A 16,251-nucleotide genomic window follows, 5' to 3' on the forward strand; every position below is an offset into this window, starting at 1 on the left:
TTCAAACTCTGATGTGGAGACGTGACAACCAAGCAAGGGTTCCCAAGTTAGCAAGAAAGTACATTTGTGCCTATAGCCAACTGCCTCTGAGAGAATATATGGCTGTGAACTCTGTGACCCCACTGAGGTCTTGCGTTAAGGTCAACATGTTTGTGTTCCTTGCCTGGAAACCCCTTAGCCAGAGAGGAGCATGATGAGACATGTTTTTGTGGATGGGTGACATGAATACCTGTTTTAGCCATAGTGCATAGGGGTCATTCCGTGTCAAATCACCCAGTGGCTAGCAGGTCACCCTCTCCCAAAAAATCTGAAAAAAATCACAGGTGTTTGTAGACCAAACCTATGCATAAATCTTAAATAGTATATCTGTATCACTAATGGTTCCAAAACTACAGCCCTTTGAAGTTTCAAGTCATTTTAAGCATCGTGGTGAACAATCCTTTTTGTTCAGTGAAACTATGTGAATAGAAGTACATTTTCCTGTTGAATTAAACAATCCAATCAAATCAGGTGTTTAGATTGGATATGTGCAGCAAACAAGTGACTCTCTTACTCTTCCATTGACTTCCATTGTATTAAAAGAGCACCACATGTGGTGCAAAGTGGTACTGCAGATCCAGTACAAATTCTGTGGATTTATAGACAATATTTAAAAAAAAATCTTATCTCAATGAAGAAACTCAGCAACAATCCCAAATTTTGGGCAGATGATCCTCACATACAGAATGATATATGGTAAAATAAAAAAAAAACCTGTTAACTGTCCACGTGGTGAAATGAGAAGATGAAAACAGGCTTTTTGAAAATCAAGCCCAATTTTAAAAAAATGCTCTGAAAATATGAAAATGATAACAACCAAAGTTAATGCATGGACAGGACCTTATAATACATATATGTGTAGGAAAAAAATCTGATGAATTTGTGTCACATACTTTTTGAATGAGAAGCCCTTAAAGGTGATGATGTCTTTTCACATTATGAATTTATAGCCATTTTCAGAGCTTTGCAGAGGGGAAAGTATACAAGATACGTCTGATCCGATTAGATTTTTTAATTCAACAGGAAAATGTACTTCTAATCACATAGTTTCACTAATGTGTGTGAAATACCAAAAGAGCCAATAATGCTGGAAGTTGAACAAAAAGGATTGTTCACCACAATGCTTAAAATTACTTGAAGTTTCAAAGGGCTGTAGTTTTGCAACGATTAGTTATACAGATATACTATTTAAGATCTATGCATGGATTTGATGTACAAACACCTGTGATTTTTTTCAGATTTTTTCGGAGAGGGTCACCTGCCAAATTGCGCTGAAATTGGGTGATTTCACACGGAATGACCCATAGTTTATTCTGAGTAGCCTTTTATTTTGGTACTGTAACCTAATTATCAGTAATTATGAGTAATTTGTATTTTATATTTAAGTTATCCATATCTGCCTTTTGCCATTTTTGCTTGCAAAGCCACAAAGGCAACTAGAAATGTAATTTACTGTTAACTTTCTGTGACAGTTCAGGCCTAAGCGTCATGTCATGATGGCGACAGCCCTTCCATTAATCAGGCTCATGATGTAACCAGTTCAGAATGGTTGAGATCCTGACACAACATTTTGCAGAACCGTTTGCAGTTGCGTTAAAGGTGCCTTCCACGATTCCAATCCAATACACTTTTTTTTGCCTTTATTTCATAGTGATCTGGCCAGTCAGTAAGGTTGTCCCTTACTCGGCTCATTTAAAGGTGTTAAAAAGATTTCACCTGATTCTGAGCTGAGTTCTTTGGAACCCTTAGATGGTTCTTCTTGAATAGACTCAAACCTGTTTGCACATGATAAACTGCAGGCCAAATTAATGCTCAAATTCTAAATAGACAAGTGAGATAACTGGGTGACATCCTGTGTAAAAACTGTCCGGCTGTTCGTAAAAGGAAACTGAGCCCTTGGTAGATGGATCAGGCCTTGAATGAGTCGGACCTACCTGGTCTAGCACAGTCTGTGTCCTCCAGGGACAAAGGCCCAACAGGCGCACCGCAGACTGAACTGGCATACTTGACCTTTGCTGCCAAGCCACTCACAACATGAAATGGCCCATCAAGTGGGGCACTCTTGTTTCTGCCCAATCACAATGTATTTAATTTGCAATATTGAATTTGTACATGTCACGCACACAGCCGTATAGGCACCACTTCACTGGACACACTCTCTCTCGTCTGCATTAAGGGCAGATGATATAAAAAGGATCTTAGGAGTAAAAACATAATGGAAAAGTTAATGAGAGCTGTAGACTATTTTGCAGTAATTTTAGGTAATTTGAGCGGTTGTTCTACAGTTGAATGTGAAATTGCCGGCTAAACCCATTGGCATACTTACAGTAAATGCTAATAATAATGATAATAATAATAATAATAATCATAGTAATCATAATAAAATACAACGTAAGCAAAATGTGATTAAAAGTGATTTTGCAAAAGATTTTGATTTAAAAACATGTGTTTTTTATTTGACTCAAAAGTTACATTATCAAGCATGGATGAATCAGTGACCAGCTCCTAGAGGCACATTTGCTTTGGAGGGGACATGTTGGCACTTCCTCACAGGAGCTTACTTTGTATGGAATTGAGACGGGGGTATTTTCAAAACCTGTCCCTCAAGTCATACACCTTGTACAATATGATGTTTTTAATCACTTGTTGCCTATTAAAAGATAATGGTTATACATTTAATGCACTGATTGATTCTATATTTCTGCCCCCCCCACTATCTTACACAATCAAATGTATCCACGCAAGGAGCAATCACCACCACCACATTGACGTATTTATAGTGTTATGTACCAATTAGTCCCCTTTCTTAGTTTTACAATTTCTTAGTCCTGCATAGCTTTGTGATGAGCCCTGACAAGATGCATGGTGCAGCAGTGCTTCCATCCCTCCCTCCCCATCTCTATCTCTCTCTCCCTCTATCCCTCCCTCCCTATCTCTATCTCTTTCTCCCTCCACCCCCTCCTCCTTCCTCCCCCTCTCCTCACTCCATTCCATAACCTAGTATTTATAGGCTCTTCTCTCCATCGGCGGTGAGAGCCATCCGTAGCCACTAGCCCCCATTGGGAAGCTAGCGTGGCTGATTAGCGTGTAATAATTAGCATATGCGTGTAATCAGTTCTCATTGTGCGCGCCTGAGACCGCGCTGACCCTACTTAGCATAAGAGCAGCAAAGAGGGAGCACCTACTTGTCTTCTCTCTCCCTGCTATCACTCTCCCTTGCCCGGCGCTCTCTCTCTCTCTCTCTCTCTCTCTCTCTCTCTCGCTCTCTCGCTCTCTCCACGGAAGGATGGCAGCAAAAGAAGAGAAAGAGGGAGGTGGTGTCAACTTTTTGATTTGCTGCTTTCTCTGCTTATTTGACTCATTCTGTGTTCTCTCGCTCTCTCTCTCTCTCTTTCCATCTCCTCTCTCTCTCACACACTCTTTCTCACACACTGTTTGAGTGCTCTTAACTTTGTGGAAAGATTAAGAGAGAGTGGGTGAAATTATTTCTGTTTTGTGTGTCAGTCACGAAGACCCTGTTGATTAGGGAGGTTTGGTTCACAGCTAAACTGCTTTCTCTCTCTCTCTCTCTCTCTCTCTCCGTCTCTCTAGTTCTTTATCTTTGTCTCTTGTTTTTAGTGTCTTCCTACATCCTTCCTCTCTTGGTGTAGTTGTTTTCCCAGTTGCTTCTCCTTTTCCTTATCTCTTCCTCTCTTATCTTTTGTCCTCTTTGCATCCTTCTATGTGCCTTACCTTTAATTTGCACATACGTACATCTCCCTCTCCCTCTCCCTCTCTCTCTCTCTCTCTCTCTCTCTCTCTCTCTCTCTCTCTCTCTCTCTCTCTCTTCCTCTCTCTTTATCTCTCTCTCCCCCTTTATCTCTCTCCCTCTCCCTCTCTCTCTCCCTGGTCTCCTGCGTTCTCTCTTCCCACCCCCCTACGGTTGTGTGCTCTGATGCTTCTGGAGAGGAGAGGGAGCCTAATCCCCTCATTGACTGAGGGAAAGAATGAGAAGGGGTTTGTTTCTTCTGTCCTCGTCTTCACCCCCTCCCCTCCTCTCCTTTCCTCCTCTTGTTTTGTTCTTACTTTCTTTCGTTCTTTCTTTCTCTTAAGTCTGTATTTCTCTCCTCTCAATCTTTCTTTTCAAATCACTACATCACTCTGTCGTTTTCTCGTTCAACCCTTCTCTCTCTCTCTCTTTAGTCTCTCTCTCGTATGACTTGTCAGGCCCCTCTTGTCCTCTTGACTTTCATGCTGTTTTCACAGTTGACACTCACTCACTTACTCACTCACTCTCTCTCTCACTCTCTTACACTCACTCACTCGCTCGCTCGATCGATCGATCACTCACTCACTCGATCGATCACTCACTCACTCACTCACTCACTCGATCACTCACTCTCTCACTCACTCACTCTCTGTGGCATCTTCTCAGAAAGTGCACAGTGGTTCATGCTTCCGTGATGACCCAGTCCTGACCGGTTCTGCCCCGAAAAAAGTGCGACTGGTGCACATGACCACTCGTGCCAAAGTTTGCCATCACACTATATTTCCTAAATATATTATATTTACCCAAGAATCCTTCTCTTACAGCTCTCTCTGTCTTCTCACTCTTCTCTATCCCTTCATCTCTCTCTCTCTCTGCCTCTCGCTCTGTCATTAATAAAATGGCTTGCTTGCCTGCCTGTCGGCCCCAGTCAAGTGTAATCCTCAGTGTACAGCATCCTCTGAGACAGCCATTCTGATGGTAATGCCCAGCATATTGTATCAAGGCTACCATACCCTACTCGAGATGACAGTATCAAAAGTAGGAGTTGATGCAGGGGAGACAAAGATGGGGGAGGGGGGGGGGGGGTTCGGTGATGGGGAGGGAAATGAAGGGGGGGGGGTCGCTTTTCTGTCAGCTCAGTGAAGGTTGCGAGGGGGGTCGGGGTGGGGGTGGGGGGCATCAATAGGAGGGATAGATAGAGAGAAGGGGGGAGGGATGAGTGAGTGCTTCTCTCTTTCCCTCTCTCTCATTGTCCACATTCTCCCTTCTCTCTGGCTTCTCTGTCTATGGTGGAGATGGTCTGATGGCTAAAGGATGGCACTGTGGGATCGGCCTTCTCCCCTCAATAAACTCCCAAGCCAACCAAGCCTCTCTCTCTCTCTCTCTCTCTCTCTCTCTCTCTCTCTCTCTCTCTCTCTCTCTCTCTCTCTCTCTCTCTCTATCTCTCTCTCTCTCTCTCTCACACAACTCCCCGCAACACCCATCAACCCCATCATGGTCAATAATACTTTGTATGACGGGATGCGATGAGATGGATGTGCGTGCGTTTGTGTGTGCGTGTATGTATGTATGTGTGTGTGTGTGTGTGTGTGCATGTATGTGGTGCAGTAAGCAAGCAAGAGCAATGAGGAAGCTAATGCCTATCTGTATGCTTGAACCCTTGTGTGTGTGTTTGTGGAGAGGGGGGGGGGCACCTAGTCGCATAGTCGCATGGTCTCTTACACAGGCTTTAATAAAATCACTTTGTTTTCAACACCTATGCACCCCAAATGGGGGGCCTTTTTTCAGGTGGCAAGGGAGGGGGAGTGGGATTGGGTCTGACAGAAGTAGCCTCTCCCTTTCCCCCGCCGGCTTCTCTCCCTCTCTCTCCTCTCCTCCTCTCTTCTCTTCACCTCTCCTCCTCTCCCCCCTCTGCCTCTGTTCTCCCTCTCCGGCTCTTCCGCCAGTAGAAGGCACGTAGAAGCTTTTAACAGAGCCGAGCCGAAAGAGGCACTTTTAAAAGCCGCTAACACACCTCCCCAGCGTCCTATTTTTAGGGGGGGGGGGGTCGGTAGCATATGAAATGGAGCTGATGTTTGTCCCATTTCTCCCCCATTCTTCACAACCCCCCCCCCCCTCCTACACACACACACACACACACACACACACACACACACACACACACACAGCAGTATGGTCATTATCTCTCTCTTTTCATTCTTTGTCCAGATCTGTCTGTTCTTGGTTTTATTTGTCTTTCTGCATGGAGAGGCATTTTGCCCCCTTTAGCGTACATTAGGCAACCTGACCTCTGAACTCTCTATTTACCTCTCTTTCACACCTCTTCCCTTCCCTCTCTCTCTTCTCTTTCTCTCTACTCTCTCCTCTTCTCTCTCTCTCTCTACTTTTCTCTCCTCTTCTCTCTCTCTCTACTTCTCTCTCCTCTTCCCTCTCTCTCCTCTTCCCTCTCTCTCTTCTCTTCTCTCTCTCTCTCTCTACTCTCTCTCCTCTTCCCTCTCTCTCTTCTCTTCTCTCTCTCTCCACTTCTCTCTCTACTTCTCTCTCCTCTTCCCTCTCTCTCTTCTCTTCCCTCTCTCTCCTCTTCCCTCTCTCTCTTCTCTTCTCTCTCTCTCCACTTCTCTCTCCTCTTCCCTCTCCTCTTCTCTCTCTCTCTACTTCTCTCTCCTCTTCCCTCTCTCTCCTCTTCCCTCTCTCTCTTCTCTTCTCTCTCTCTCTCTACTCTCTCTCCTCTTCCCTCTCTCTCTTCTCTTCTCTCTCTCTCCACTTCTCTCTCTACTTCTATCTCCTCTTCCCTCTCTCTCTTCTCTTCCCTCTCTCTCCTCTTCCCTCTCTCTCTTCTCTTCTCTCTCTCTCCACTTCTCTCTCCTCTTCCCTCTCCTCTTCCCTCTCTCTCTTTTCTCTCTCCACTTCTCTCTCCTCTTCCCTCTCTCCTCTTCCCTCTCTCTCTTTCTCTCCTCTCTCTCTCTCTCCTCTTCTCTCTCTCCTATTCTCACTCTCTTCTCTCTCTCTTCTTCCCCCTCTCTCCTCTTCCCTTGTTGTACTGTTTCCACTGTATTTGTCTACCTGGCTGGCAGACTGGCTGTGAGGACCAAAGCAAGCTGTATGCAAGCACTAACTCATACTCTCTTTTCTGCCATACACACAGACACCTTGATCCTACACATTTACAGCACAGCCAGTTCTGTGTGTGTGTGTGTGTGTGTGTGTGTGTGTGTGTGTGTGTGTGTGTGTGTGTGTGTGTGTGTGTGTGTGTGTGTGTGTGTGTGTGTGTGTGTGTGTGTGTGTGTGTGTGTGTGTGTGTGTGTGTGTGTGTGTGTGTGTGTGTGTGTGTGTGTGTGTGTGTGTGTGTGTGTGTGTGTGTGTGTGTGTGTGTCAGTCTTTGGGGTAAAGTTTATCAGGTGACTTTGAGGCGGACCAGTATACACCCAGATCCTGTAACCCAATCTAAGATTGTTCTGTTTTTGTGTGTATGGCTTTCTACTTGTGTGTTTGTCTCTATATGCTTGGACCTGTGTGTGTGACTGGAGTGATGAGACATTTGAGCTGTGACTTACTGAAGCCTGAAATGCTAAGGAGTTAATGAGCATGTGTTGGTTTCTGCTTTTGGCTTGAGGTGCAGTGAGTCGTGAACATGTTGTGTAGGATGGAGGCAGGACACACAGAGGGGAGGGGAAGGGAGAGAGCAGGAAGGCAAAAGAACGAAAGATGAGCCACAGAGAAAAGAAAAGAAGAGGAGGAGGAGAAATGAGGTTAGTGGAGGAGAGGGACCTTTTTCCGTTTTTGCAGGTTTAAAGGTGTACCGTCACACCGGTGTGATGGGAACAGTGTTGGGAGTAATGCGTTACAAAGTAATGCGTTACTGTAATTCCACTACTTTTAGTGGTAACGAGCATGTAACGAAGTATTTTTGTAAATCCAGTAACGCAATTACAATTACTGAAATTTCAAAGAGTTCGTTACTTGCGTTACTCTGTTGATCTTGAATGAACGACTGCAGACAAGATGCATATTTGCTGCTTGTCTCCCGACCTTAGCTGTGTTTCCAGCGATTGTGTTTCATGTTTAGATTGCAGATGCATTCTTTACAGTTAATAGCCTCCTCACATTCCTCCTTATTTCGGATTTATGCTAAAACACACAAGAGTGCATTAGGCTACAATTTAAATGGGCATAAAAGCCTTTCCCTTTCGTTTCCATCTGGTAAGCTCCACTGCAGTAAAAGCGCATTGTTGTTTATCTCCGCTCTTTTCCGCCTATTGCGCAAAAGCCTCGTTATATCAATTTCTCATTCTTACAACATAGCCACGCCACAACACCAATAGGCTACAGTAGCCTATATATAGCCTTGACACAAGCAAGCACACGTTTAACTCGAGAGGAAAATGCAGATTTCACTTACCAGATAAAGAAACCTCCAAATAGCCTACCGTACGTACTAAGCGACTTGAGTCATTTGCACAGTATGTTTACATCGGAATTGACGTCCATGGTGTTATGGATTCCTTTGTCTGCGACGGAACATGCAACTTCTCTCTGGAACACCTTATCAGCTGAAGAGTAACCTTCTGCATAGTGCACGACAATCCCAAACTCTCAGATGCATTAGAACTTATTTCGGTAGGTCAGCACTTGTGCAGCGCAGGCTTTTCCCAAACTGCTGGTGCTTAAAATGCTATATAATACAACTGTGTTCAAAGCAGGATGAGGATAACCTAAGGTTGTATGTGTGTGTGAGCAGACAATAACTGCTTTGAAAATAGGCCATTTAACATTGTTTCACATTACATCCCATTGAACTCATTCCATGTAGCCTACAGAAGGATTGCAATAATAATGATAAAAATAACTTATTACTATATTGCAGAATTCAGTGTCAGTGCACCACCATGCATACTACTACTACTACTAGTAGTAGAAGGCAAGCAGTAGGCAGTGTACTGTACATATCTATCAAACCACCTAGATGGTGAGGGTGGCGCAAAACAAGGTCAGGGAGGCCTTCATGCATTGTAGAATGTTTTGGGGTCGGAAAAAGTTTGAGAACTCATGCACAAGGCTATTGATTTGAAGGCCCGTTGAAACTACAATAAATAGGTCAAAAAATTAGGTTTATTGTGTGTGTGACTGTTCAGTACTGTTCATATTGACATTTTAAAAGCAGACTTAAAAGTAACTCAAAAGTTACTTTCTCTTGTAACTAATTACTTTTGATATACAGTAATTGGTAACGTAATTGAATTACTTTTGAAAGAAGTAACTAGTAACTGTAACTAATTACTAATTTTCAGTAACTTGCCCAACACTGGATGGGAATGTTGGAAAATGAACGTTCTAAAGAATATCTGGTTTCATTGAATTCAACATAGAATTTTAGAACCTTCAATTGTTGCGGAACGGAATCTTATGTTAGAATGTTCAAAAAACCCACACCTTTAAGGTAAGGTAAAGCAGGCATCATTTGCAAGGCATCTGGTGTAACATCCATTAGTTCATAAGTCTATTTGGTGATGCATGTTTGTGACGGAAATGGAAGCACGCCTGATGTTCCCGCTGGTTGATGTTCCCGACTTCACTGCATAGGTCTGTGCTTCATTTAAGACTCCCAGTGAAAATAGTGAAACTGAATAGCCATGTGAGATTTAAGGCTTTTAAAACATAACTGAGTGCTTCAAATTTTCTTTAAAACATATCCACAAAATCATGTAGCCTGTCTGCTGACCTGGTAATGTCTCCATCATAGCCCTTCAAATGCTGCTGAGGTGATGGTGTTACTAGACCCCCATTGTAGCCCTTGGAGGTGAAAGTGTTCCTAGAACTCCATAATAGCCCTTTTAAAAGCTGCTGGAGGTGATGGTGTACCTAGACCTCCATCATAGCCCTGTTAAATGCAGCTGGAGGTCGCTCAAGACCGCTGCACCCACTCATCATGAGACAGGACAGAAAGAAATTGGCAAATGGAATAACGAGAAATGAAGAGGAATGCCTTTTTGCTTTACTCCAATTAATTAAAAAAAACACACACACACACACACACACACACACACACACACACACACACAGGCACACACACAGAGGCACATATTGCACATTTATTTAACTTCCTGCCTTTATTCCTCCAGTCCATTTACTCAGGCCTTCGTCTCCACTCTTCTGTCTGTCATACATGCCAGCGTATTGATCATGCACTCTCCAGACATCTGCCCGCATCCACCTCCCTCCCGCCTTCCATTCTCTCTCTCTCTCTCTCTCTCTCTCAGTCCCTCTCTCTCTCTCTCTCTCTCTCTCTCTCTCTCTCTCTCTCTCTCTCTCTCTCTCTCTCTCTCTCTCTCTCTCTCTCGGGCCCTTCACTCTCTGCCTCTTTAGCTTCTGCCTCTTCATGTTTACCTTGAATGTCAGGCTCCTCAATGCTGTCCCATCTCCCGCTTTTTGTTCATTTGCGTGTGTGTGTGTGTGTGTATATTCTGTTAAGATTGGATTTTTGTGTATGCGCGTATTGGTGTGTATGAATGCTTGTGTGTGTTTTCTGTGTGTGTGCGTATGCATGTGCATGTGTGGCAGCCGTGTGTATGGCATGTTGTCATCTTCACCACACACACACACACACACACACACACACACACACTTTTGTATTTGTGTTTTAGCCCTATTGACTGATTCCAGGATTCTCAAAGGATGTATTGCTAAATCAATGACATGTTTTCAAGACTCCAGGTCTGGCAGTGAGGGACACTTGGGCCGTTATCTTCTCTGTCTGCAAATAAACATCCCCAAAGCGCACATCAGCAGCCCTGCTCTTTTTGTCACATGAGTTATGAGACTGTTCTAGATTGTTATAACAACATCTCTACTCCTCTCTTTTCTCCTCTTCTCATCCACCTCTTTTCTGTGCTCTTTCTGTCACTCTGTCATTTCCCCCTCATTTTCTCTCTTCTGCTCTCTTTCCATCCCTCTCTCTCTCCCTGTCTCTCTCTCCATCTCTCTCTCTCTGTCTCTCTCTCTGTCTTCTCTATCTGTCCCTTTCTCTGTCTCTCTCTGTCCCTCTCTCCCTCTCTCTGTCATCTACCTCTTCCGCTCTCTCTGTCTCTCTCCCTGTCTCTCTCTCTCTCTGTCTGTCTCTCTCTCTCTGTCCCTCTCTCTCTCTCTGTCTCACTCTCTCTCTCTGTCATCTCCCTCTTTCGCTCTCTCTGTCTCTCGCTCTCTCTCTCTCTCTCTCGGTCCCTGCAGACCAATCTGCCCATTTTCCGGCTGAAGGAGTCGAGGGTGCGGAGGAGATACAGCGACTTTGAGTGGCTGAGAGGAGAACTGGAACGCGAGAGCAAGGTGGGTGGACAGAACCTCTGGAAAGGGACAGGAGAACAAGGTGGGTGGACGGAACCTCAAGGTGAGTGGACGGAACCTCTGGAGAGTGACAAGAGAGCAAAGTGAGTTGACGGAACCTCTGGAGAGGGACAGGAAGCGTTCCATCCGTTCTGATCGAGGCGCTCTGAGGGTCGGTTATAGACACTGGGGGAAAGTGTGAAAAGTAAGAGTTGATAAATATGTAAATGTGGAATTATTTGCACTAAAAACTTCCGCACCTATCCTGTCATGATTATCTTGACATCTTCATCATATATTTTTTCTTTCTCAGGTGGTGGTTCCACCCCTGCCTGGAAAAGCCTTGTTTCGCCAGCTGCCGTTCCGTGGAGATGACGGGATTTTTGACGACTCCTTTATCGAGGAGCGGAGACATGGCCTGGAGCAGTTTCTCAACAAGTGAGTCCCGCCATGTCCCACAGTCCTCTATGTCAGAGGTGGGCAAACTACGGCCCACCTCACACTTTCATCCGGCCGGCAGAGCATTTAATTAGCTTATCAATAGGCTGCTTGCTATTTTTCCCCCCTGCAATAAACGACATTGTGGCTAACTTTAATGCAAACTGCTCTTCACTCTTCTTAGAAAACCTTTACAATGTAAGTGTGAAAACTAGTGCTGTCAGTTAAACGCGTTATTAACGGCGTTAACGTAAACCTATTTTAACGGCGTCAATTTTTTTAACGCAAGATTAACGTTCTTTTCGGTGTAACAAACTTTGTTGTTTTTTCACATGCTGTTGCAACAACTAGTAACGTTAGAACAACTACAACACCACACTGGATCTAGCTAGACCATGCTGCATGTACACGCCCCCTTTTAGGGAAAAGGGAGCTGTTTGGATAATGGAAACCTATGCATCAAAGTGGGGAGCGAAAATGGCTTATACTTACTAAATCTTGAAACAAACGTGAATAAAAGGCACAAAATAAGGTTGGTGTGAGAGTTATCTGTGTGTTTATGGGATTAATGTGACCATTATGTTCCTATTTTTTGCTCTTTCCAGTTTATAGCTTACTAACAGGAGTGTCACGAATGTAGGCACAGTCAAACTGCCCGTGGCTGACTATACTGCCGCACTAAGGCAGAAGGTCGTAACTTCGATTTTGGCGAAAATGAGTTTTTGTCATTATTAGGACAATAAACATACGTTTTATCATGTAGACAAACATCAAGTTTCAATTCGGTTGTTTTTTGGGAGAAATAAGATGATGTTTTTGCCGTAACTTTAAAAAGCCGAGGGGAAACTGTGGCAGAAGCCCATAACATCAGATACGGCTTTATGCCTTCCTTTCATGCTGCTACTGAACACTCGATTGAAGTTACGATGCGAAGTTATGGCAAGCTGCCTTCTGACCGACCATCAACGTGAAGTTGTATTGCCGGCTGGAGTTATGTCTAGGCTATGCATTATTCAATTAAATCACCTCAGACACACACTAACTTCAATAAAGTGTATAGGCTACAGTAGCCTACATGTTTTGCAGTGCTTGATTTTTGTTAGATTGATGGCTTTGAAACGTTACCTAGCCTAAATGCCACGATCAAGGATATGCTGCTGCGTTAAAGATAGGCTAGCTAGGCTATCAAGATTAGCCTAACTTAAAAGCCTAAACTCAACAATATATTCAGTAACAATCGCATTAGAGCATGGCTTGTAGCCTAGGATATCTTAATTCACACCACAGCCCGTAATACAAGGCTACATGTCAACTGGAAAATGTTTCTCATACTGTATGCTAGCTCTCGCCTGCAAATGATAAGTGATTGACTGAAAACGACGCGAGTTTGTTGGAGCCGCAACGACACACCTTCCACACACACACACCAGCAGCAGAAATGTAGTAATTTAGAGCCTACCTTTTGTTGAAACCTGGTTAAAATCCATACCAAACAACCGACGAGAAAGCGAATCCATTAAATCTGCCACGAGTGTTTAAAACTTGCTGCCGGCTAGTCAAAACTCCCAAGTTTTTACAGGCTGTCAATTCTATCAACGCATCCTAATGTTTAGTGTAGCTGCGGGTTGGTGGGGAAATTAAAGCTAGTCGCAAAGCAGGCAGCTTTAAATTGCAGTAATATAAAATGACCAAATAAAGGCAACCAATCTCATCCTAATCTACCTAATTTGTGTGGGAGAACTTTGTTTTATCATCTGCATTTGGTTAAGTTTCCATTCTATCCAGGAAAATGTATAGGCCTACAATCATAACTTAATCAAAGACCTACACACATCATCAAAATGTATTCCTGATTTCATGATAATAATGCAAATAGCCGACTGCAAGTAAAATCCCAAGAAATATTAATTCCTATGTTTTCACTGAAACTTTTCAGCAGACATTAAGATGCTACAATGGGATGATTCTGAAATATGTATGCTGTTCTAGGCTGGTTATAGAAATAAACAAGCCAATTAGTCTAGAAATGAGTGCCTCATATCCAAACAGAAATATGCTTTATATATATTAAAACATCAAAACACTCTCATTCTTAATTCTGACATCGGTGAGAAGTGACTGTCTGTGTGGTACTAGTATGAGTATGAAATACAGAAAAAAACTATCATTTTCATATGATGTTGATAAATGTGAAGCCACATTTTATCATTTTATCATAGTGAGTCCAATAGGGTTAATATTGCTTACATTTTAAGTGAAAGTTATCATTGTTATCATAACATTGTGCTATAAAATAGAAGTTAAGGTATTTTGCCTTAGTATGACCGATTGTCATTTAGTGGGCAATACTAAGGCAGAATACAGTAACTTCCAAAAAAGGGTCAAAGGTCAAATTTGAGTTCATTTTTTTTTGTAGATAGATTAATACAGGTATACACTACAAAATGTGAAAATGACAATATTATACCTTTTACTCAATTGTCAGGACATTAAGATAACTTTAAAGGCATTTTTCTCAGTTTCACACTCTGGTGAGTTAAGGTCTTTTGCCTTAGTAGGGCAGTATAAGTTCGGCAAGCTTAACTTTACATGTCATAACATCAACTAAACATCACACATTCTAGGCTATCACTTGTAATATGAACGTAGCCTTTTTCCTACAACTAGGTGAGATAATTGGCTATGCCTGTTATACTGAAGTTCCACAGTTAGCTAGCTAGCAAGCTAACCGTTTTACATGGGATATGGCTACGTGCTGAATGGGTTGTAATTACATAGTTTCGACATGAGTAAATATACACATAATTCTTCATAACTGCACTGTTAGTAAAATGATTGAATGGCCTGTAAATTAATAACTAGATGTAACATCAAGGTGTGATTAGGCTAGCTGTCATTGGAATCAATGATATAATCAGAGAATGTCTAATAAGGACGGCCTCTGATATAATGTTAACTTGGGGCGTGATGCAGATTAAATGTAGCCTATCTTTATCACGCCCCATTTTAGCGGAAAACAAGTATGATGCGCCTTTAGTAGGCTACGTAAAGGCATGCTGCACACACTTGTTTGGGCTTACGAGCCGGCCAAATAGTAGATTCGTATAATAAACACCAACGCAGTTCTTAGCTCCCGGTCAGCTGAATGGTGTTTTAAATTGCTGTGGACACCGATGCACCAGTGCGATGTACTCTGCTTTCGACATTCATTTACTGTAGATTCCATTCTTTTCAATACAACTCTGCACACCAGCATAGCACTTTGCCGCTGTGTAAATCACGATTCAGTTATATTTGGTCGACGCCGCTCCATAAAATCCATTGTTCATCTAGTGTTTGTGTGTTAAAAACTTCGACGCTAATGTGTGTGGCAAGTGACAGTGCACCATAGACTGTAAGCCTATAAAATGGCAGTGCACTCATGTCGAAAAGTTCCTTATTTTCAACTGAACTCATAGATAATGAATATAGTATTTTATGTTTGTTATGCCCTTTATTAGCTATATTTCTGAAGAATATATTGTTTTGCCTCAGGTTTGCTGCACATCTTTTGAAATTTGATTTGAAATAAATAGACCTACGTCTTAATGAAGTAACTTGCTTTGCTTTCATTTGAATCCTAATCAAGACACACAATAATTGCTTTATATTGTTAATATGGACTCCTGGAAAGTTCAGCAATGCAAAATAATAGAATTTTAATAATGCGATAAAATATGTGATTAATCGTGATTAACTATAGGAATTAAGCGATTAATCGTGATTAACATTTTTAATCGTTTAACAGCACTAGTGAAAACAGCATGTTACAGTGGGCATCGCTTTCAAATGGCCACTTCAGTCGCGCATTACGAGGGGTGAAGCTGCGTGAAGCTTTAGTACCACTTTAGTACCACTCTGCCACTGTACATCGCTCTGCCTGCCACCCCTTCTGAAAAAGCTCGATTTACCTCGATTTAGGCTACTTGGGTATGGCTTAAGGCTTGACTACACGGTGGTAACGGAAATCGAAATTTGCTGTCTACATTATTGTCAGTGTTGGGTTAACGCAACTACGCAAATCAAAACAGTGGTGTGATAATTGAGCCAGTAGAGAAATAACTGTTCTGAATTAATCTGTAGCCTTGGGTAGGCTTCTGCGACGTTTTTAACAGGCTACGCTATATAGGCTTAGACAACTATGACCCACGTTTTGGTTTCGTAAATTCATTTGCCCTACTTCTTGACTGCAATGTAGTGAATTGACTGCTTGACATGTCATTTTTATTTTTCTGTACAATAAACAAATACATCTGCTTTATGCCGCAGAATTACATTCATATTTGGAACTTACATAGTCCAATGCATCGTTACACTACGTTAGTGTTTCCCAAAACCATAGTAGCAACGAACGTTCGCAACCACTATCGTAAAGTTGTGTAGTTACAACTACACCTCTCGACCTGTGGTAGAATGCTAGTAGAAGCATAGTTCCAGGGATCTTCATGTCAAAGACGTCACTGACGCCAGTTATTTGTTTGCAAATTAATAATTATAAATATATTTAGGTTTCTAATTGATATTTACACTTCTAACCACCATACATCCATATTTTAAAATGCAGAAAATACATAAATTAAAAGTCAATTTGCAGCCATGTGCACGTAAGTAAAAGTCACACACCTGCAGATAATAATAAGGTGGTGCGCACTTTTTGACGAGTCAGCTGA

The 16,251-nt window shown here is 42.5% G+C and overlaps 1 protein-coding gene across 1 annotated transcript in view; it reads left to right on the top strand.

The window, feature by feature from the left end:
- snx3 (sorting nexin 3) overlaps window positions 1–16,251 on the top strand; it is a 33,533-nt gene that overhangs the window by 2,466 nt on the left and 14,816 nt on the right. The window contains exons 2-3 of the mRNA XM_076272532.1: window positions 11,012–11,107; window positions 11,418–11,542. Coding sequence (XP_076128647.1) covers window positions 11,012–11,107; window positions 11,418–11,542 — 221 coding nt within the window. The remainder of the gene's footprint in view (window positions 1–11,011; window positions 11,108–11,417; window positions 11,543–16,251) is intronic.

This window comes from Alosa pseudoharengus, unplaced genomic scaffold (genome assembly GCF_046254945.1).
Source record: "Alosa pseudoharengus isolate Yale_2024_CS ecotype anadromous, Long Island Sound unplaced genomic scaffold, YU_APseudo_1.1 YU_APseudo_1.1_scf_7, whole genome shotgun sequence".
Classification (NCBI taxonomy): domain Eukaryota; kingdom Metazoa; phylum Chordata; class Actinopteri; order Clupeiformes; family Clupeidae; genus Alosa; species Alosa pseudoharengus.